This window comes from Monodelphis domestica, chromosome 7 (genome assembly GCF_027887165.1).
Source record: "Monodelphis domestica isolate mMonDom1 chromosome 7, mMonDom1.pri, whole genome shotgun sequence".
Lineage (NCBI taxonomy): Eukaryota > Metazoa > Chordata > Mammalia > Didelphimorphia > Didelphidae > Monodelphis > Monodelphis domestica.
In genome coordinates, this window is record NC_077233.1 from 152,226,553 (window position 1) to 152,232,660 (window position 6,108).

At 43.3% G+C, this 6,108-nt stretch overlaps 1 protein-coding gene across 2 annotated transcripts in view; it reads right to left on the bottom strand.

Moving 5' to 3' along the window:
- Positions 1-4,931, bottom strand: part of SLC44A1 (solute carrier family 44 member 1) — a 233,214-nt gene extending 228,283 nt beyond the window's left edge. For both annotated transcript variants that reach the window (XM_007499029.3, XM_007499028.3), the window contains exon 1: positions 4,792-4,931. In XM_007499029.3, the coding sequence (XP_007499091.1) occupies positions 4,792-4,824 (33 nt within the window). In that variant the 5' untranslated portion in view covers positions 4,825-4,931. The remainder of the gene's footprint in view (positions 1-4,791) is intronic.
- Positions 4,932-6,108: the final 1,177 nt, after the last annotated feature.

Sequence of the window (6,108 nt, forward strand, 5' to 3'; positions counted from 1 at the left end):
CACCATCTCAGTGCAGAATCAAACAAAATTCATCACATTAGGAGTAAGGATTCAAATATACAAAAGTAGCCTGGGGAGAATGAAAATCCCTGATCATAAATATCTGGGATGAGAAGGAAAAACTGAAGTTTATAAACATGGCCAAGAAACTTAAGTAAAGGAATGAGGAACAGAGTTCAATTCCACAGGTGAATCTCCAATATAAAAGGTAAAATACCTTATATTTACATTGATTAAAAAAAAAATTGCCAAGACTTTTAAAGTCAGTTGCTCTGAAGAAATCTTAACTGAGCTACAGATTAGCTCAAAGCATTTTGCTTTGATGTTCACTGCAGGTTTTGGGAGACCGGTTATCACTAGCCTCTGTAGACAGATTCTTTTAAGTTGAAACAGTGTATCCAAACCAGGGCTGTAGCTAAAATATAAACATATTGCCATAGCATCAAAAGGACAGGCACCCTTAGCAATTTCCTACCTAAATCTACCCAATGAAGAATTGCACTTGTTTTAGTAACAAGGAGTATCGCATAGGAGATTAACAGGCTTTTTTTCTGATTTGACCACTGACTTTGTGGAACTTTAGTCAATAAGTTATCTTTTTTTGCATGTTTACTATGTATTTAATAAGGGCTTTACTTATCTCTCCTTCTAAGCAAGACCTTTTCTTGAAGATTTCCGTATCTGTGGATGGAAGGAAGCAACAGCACGTTAAAAGGCAAATACTATTGGGTTAAGACAATCTAGGATATGGTCCAAGCTCTGCCACAAAGGAGATATGCGATTTTGGACTAGTCACTAACTTTGTAAGCCTGTTTCCTCAGCTTAAAAATGAAAGCATTGATAATTTCTAATGTCCTTTCCAACTCCAATAGTCTATAAAGACTGAAATTTGAAGTTCTTATTTAGCAGTGGAGACTTAAGAATAGTTGCATAGGTCATATAAGTAGTTTTCAGGAACCAAAATATGTACAAAAGCAATTAATAGATTGCACTTTTGTGGTTCTTTCTGTTCCCAGTCCAAAAACATTTGTTAAAGATTGATGTTAGGTATTCTCATTAGGAACTGTTAGCACATCAAATGGTTACTTGGACCTGGGAATAAGTTGACTCAATATCAGCTAGTTTTTTGGAATTTAGCCACAATAGATATAGTAGGCAGTCATTTGTTAGCTGGTAGTTGCAGTAGGAATGAAATGGTAACACAAAACTTTACATTCTTTAAGTTAAAGTATTGTTCTTCAGATTGAAAAGTTTCTACCATTATAAATTCTTCATATCCTAAATTCTTTTAAATATATCTCTAAGAAATAAATACTTAAAATATAGAAATCCTGTTAAATGTGGTAATTGTTGACACATTAATATTTACTAGGTAGTCTGGATGACATCAAAATTCACTCTTTGAATAGTTCCTTCAAGGTAAGATGCATCATTATCACCATGATTCCAGTGAAGGTAGTTGCTTTGCTGATGAAAATTCCAATCCCTTTATCATTTAGGTTAATAAATCTAAAGCAGAAAGGCACCTCTGAAGATATTCAGTCCAACCTCATTTTAAAGATGAGGAAATTGAGCCCCAGAAAGGTCAATCAACTTGCCCAAGATCATAGAAACAATGTTAAAGGTTGGTTTTGAACTTGTGTTTTTTGACTATGAACTTGGGTCCACTGTTCCATGCTGATTCCTAAGAAAATCTCTGAAAATTGCTATACCAATCTAGTGCTTCTGTGTACTAAGGTATACAGAGGCTAATCTTCTAGTGGCAGGCATACAATCCAAAAAGAGGCCTGTACTAAAACCTTTCTACTTCTACATTATTATGAGAGTACAATTTAGTTTAGTCCAAAGGTTCTTAACCTTTTTCTGTGCCATGGACCTCTTTGTTAATCTGGTTAAGGCCTAAGGAATCCTACATAGAATGTTTTTAAATACATAAAATAAAATGCATAGTTACAAAGGAAACCAATTATATTGAAATAATAATATTTTTCCTCACCCAAGTTCATGGACCCTCCCTGAAATCCATCAATGGATCTCTTGAGACTTCTTAGTCTAGTGTAAGATTTTGATTTACCGATGAGTAAATTGAATGTTTTGCCCAGCCACACAGCTATTTGTTAACAGAAGTGGGACTAGAATCCAGGTATCCTGATGCCCAATGTATAAATATATTCTCTTGTAATATCAGGATAGCAATGTCTCCCTGATTGTTTAAGAAAATATATATAAAAATAGACAAGATTTCCAAACTGGCAGTTCTCCACAAACATATCATTAGTGAAAGAGGATCTATCATGATGTCAGCAGTTTTAGTGGGTCATAATGTCTCTCAAGTAGAGAATGATATTAAAAATCCAAGAATGTTCTATGGCTAGCGGTGTGGGACAGAGTCTACTCCCGGATATCCTCTTATGTAACACAAAAATTCCATAAAGATGAATGTAATATAGTGATATCTGTCCTTGTGGGAGTCTAGTCACTCTATGGGGTACAAGAAATATAGTAATTTTTTGGCCACTATATTAAAGTAAATAGTGAAAAAGAAAGGTGGGAGTTATAGTGTAACATCTATGGCTCCAGGATTTAATTATTCTCACATCAAAAAAGCCTTGCATAAAATCCATCAACACTTACCCATTATAGACATTTCATGGCCAAAATAATGAGGATGTGTGAATAAACTGGTTGCTTGGAAGAAAAAGTAACATTTACAAAATATTTATTTAGTATTTAACAGAAGGAAGAACTGGAATTTGAACCTTGGTCATCTGACTTCAAATTCTATATTCTTTCTGCCAATGACCACCAACTTTGTGAGCCTGGGCAAATCACTTAACATTTCTGAAACTTAGTTCTTTAATCAATAAAATGAGGATACTATTTCTATCAGTTGTAGAAACCCCAATGGATTTGGAATCAGAAGATCTCTAAGTTTGAATTCTGATTCTGCAGAGGTAATGTTTATTACCTTTGTTATACTGGACAAATCCTTTAACCTCTCTGAGCCTCCATTTTTCCATTTGTAAAATGTGGGCTTGAGAATAAATGACCTTTCTGACCAGCCCACCTTTAATTTCATGATCAGATACTCTCTGAGTTGTTATAAGTAAAGTGCTTCTACATACATGTGTTTTATTATAGTTGCTATTAAATGAAGGATTTCATAAAAAATATTTAAAAATCTAACCAGCTGAAAGTTTTTGCCTATATCTGCTTCTCTAACCTTATCTTTAAGAGAGCTTTTGCTCTTTCTGATTATGCGCATTGCTACTACTGCACAGAATCTACAGTTACTTTAATAGCACAGGATGTTACTAACTAATACTGAACAAAATAACCTGGCCCTCTTTTACCTCCAAAAGGGGTGGGGGTGAGAGAAGAAACCAAAAGAGACACATCAGAAAAAGAAACTGGATAAATATGTCATTAATATGCCTAGATGACCACTTGTCAGCAATGCTGTAGAAGGGATTCCTGCACCAAGTGCAAGAGAGTGGATTAGATGACCTCTAAGGTCCCTTCTAACTCTTAAGATTTTCTGATGCTCAAATGAAGAGCCCCCATTCATCTGTAATTCTAGAGACATTTTCTCCTTAACAGATGAGATTTTCTGAATAAATATGCAGGTTATTTAAAACTGAGTTATATATAGTGCTTTAGCAACAGCAAAAACATTACTGCCATTAACCACAGATGCTAGATTTCTGGTGGAATTTTTTAAAATTTTTTTGCAAGCAAGCATTTTCCAAGTGTCAACCAGCCTCTAATTCTAAAAATGAAACACTGCCCCCCCCCCCCCCATTGGCAAACAAATCACAAATACTCCACTTAACTAGGTTGTTAGATTACATCCTAGTCATTGTCACAGCCTATTTTTCACTGTACAGCACAGGACAGTTTGATGCAGTATTCCTGATTGCATTTTATCGTATTTGTAAACACACTCACTAATCCACTAAATTAGGTAATTTACAAACAGGTCTTCACAGTTATTAGTGGGCAGCAGTCAAGTTCTATTACATTTGATTTATATACAATTTAATCTAAAAACTGCCTTCCAGGGTAAAGTCTACAAAGACTGGAAAGGAGAGTGGCTTGTTAATATTTGGGTGGGGGCAGGGTAGAAACCCTGAGAAATCTCTGCATCTCAGCTCTTGACAACATTTGACCAGTGCCCACAGAAAACTAAATTTGGCACCTCTTCCTCCTGTTACATGGACAACAAAGAGGGAGTTTTCGCCGCTCTCCCCTATCAGGTGCTTCATCCCTCTTCCACACCCCACCCTTGGGTTCCTGCAGGGTGCTTCAGGGAGAGGGTGAGTCTAGGGGTGGAGGCACAAAGGGAAAAGAGCGGGGTTCGGACGTAGCAGCGGGGAAGAGATAAAAAGAGCTCTCGTTTGGGATATGGGGGGGACTGGTGTCCCAGTAAGTATGTAAAGAGAGAAAGCAGAAGGGCTGAGGATCTCACCGCGCCACAGTATAGAGATTAAGGAGCTGGAGACTATCCACTTGGGAAGCGTGGGGTGTACTGCAGATCTACGAAGATAAGAGGAGTACAGCCTAGAGAAGGGGTTTCTGGGGACGGGGGAAGAGGAACCTATCCTACCTGAGTAGACAGGGAGAAGCCGAGACTAAAGGGAAAGCTCTCCCATAAGTGAGACCCAGTCGACTCCCGAAGGAAGGGTTGCAGATTGGTGGACATTAGGGGGAAGGAGGGGAAGAGTAGGAGTCTCCCTTCCTGGGTGCCCCGGGGACAGAGGCAGAGAGAGGGAGAGACATTCTTAGGCTCACCTGTGCTGCGGAGGTGGAGTTGCAGCAGCCCATGGCGGGGCCGGGGATGCCAAGGAGGAAAGGGGGAAGAGGGCGAGCGCCCAGCTACGCCCCGGGGCCCCTGGGCATCCACAACCCCGGCGGCCGGCCCGGGGGAGGGAGCCGGCCTGTCCCCCCCGTCCTCTTTCTCCTCCTTCTCCTCCTCCTCCTATTCCGCAGGCACCCGCTCCTGTTCAGTGCTGCTCCGCCTCAGGGACCAGACGGCTGCAGCTCAAGGGGAGCTCCGGACCCACACAAGCGACATCCCGGGCGGCGGCTGCGTGGCGGCGGCGGCGGCTGCTGCTGCTGCTGCTGCTCCTCCGGCTCCCGCAGCTGCAACTGCTGCTGCTGCTCCTCCGGCCGCGGCGGCGGCGGCGGCGGCGGCGGCGGCGGCTGCTATTGCTGTTGCTGTTGCTGTTGCTGCCGCCGCTGCTGTCCCTGCTGCCGCTGCTGCCCCTGCTGCTGCTACCGCTGCCGCTGCTGCTTCCAAGCGGAAAGAGGCGGGGGAGCAGCGGCAGCGGCTGCGCCTCCTTCTCTTCGTCCTCCTCCTCCTCCTCCTTTTCCCAAGCCTCCTCCTCCGCGCCGCTCCAGTCTCCCATCAGACTCCCGACTCCCCACCCTTCTCGTGCTCCTCCCCCCCTCCCTCCGCCCCCTGCGCTGTCTGCGCTGCGCCGCGCGACTCAGCGGGGTGGACTGTGGGGCGGGCCCTTCGGGAAGCGGACGCCACGCTGAGATCGAGCCAAGTTCGCTGTGGCACAGACGCGGCCTGGGTGGGGAGGGAAAGGAGGCGGGCTGTTGCTGGGGCGCGGAGGGAAGGCCGGGCAGCCCTGGTACGTTGTCTAAAAGGAGCCGGGCTCCTTCCGGAAGATGAGGCGGAGCAAAACGAACCCGGGCAGGCAGTTTTTTTTTTGTTTTTGTTTTTTTTAACCTCTTAAGGGGAACTGGGAATTGCGGGCCCTGCGGGAAAACTGGGTTTATTTCCTGGGCCGAACGACAGAACTCTTCCTCCCCTACCGTCTCCTCGCATCCTCTATCTAACCTAGACTTTTGAGACGAAAGGAAGCTGTCAGTTACCCTCACTACTGTGGAGGTCAGGGAAAAGAGGGAGGGCGAGCATTTTTTTTTTATTGGATCCATTTTATTGACCGAGAAACTGAGGGTACAGAGGGCTGGGAGATCTGGAAACTGTGTCACCTTTAGGTTTAACCTGGGAGGTGAACTGTGGGATGACCAGGAACCGAACTAGTAAACCCGGAGCAGGGTGGTACGGTGGAAAGACGAGTCCGAGGACCTAATTCG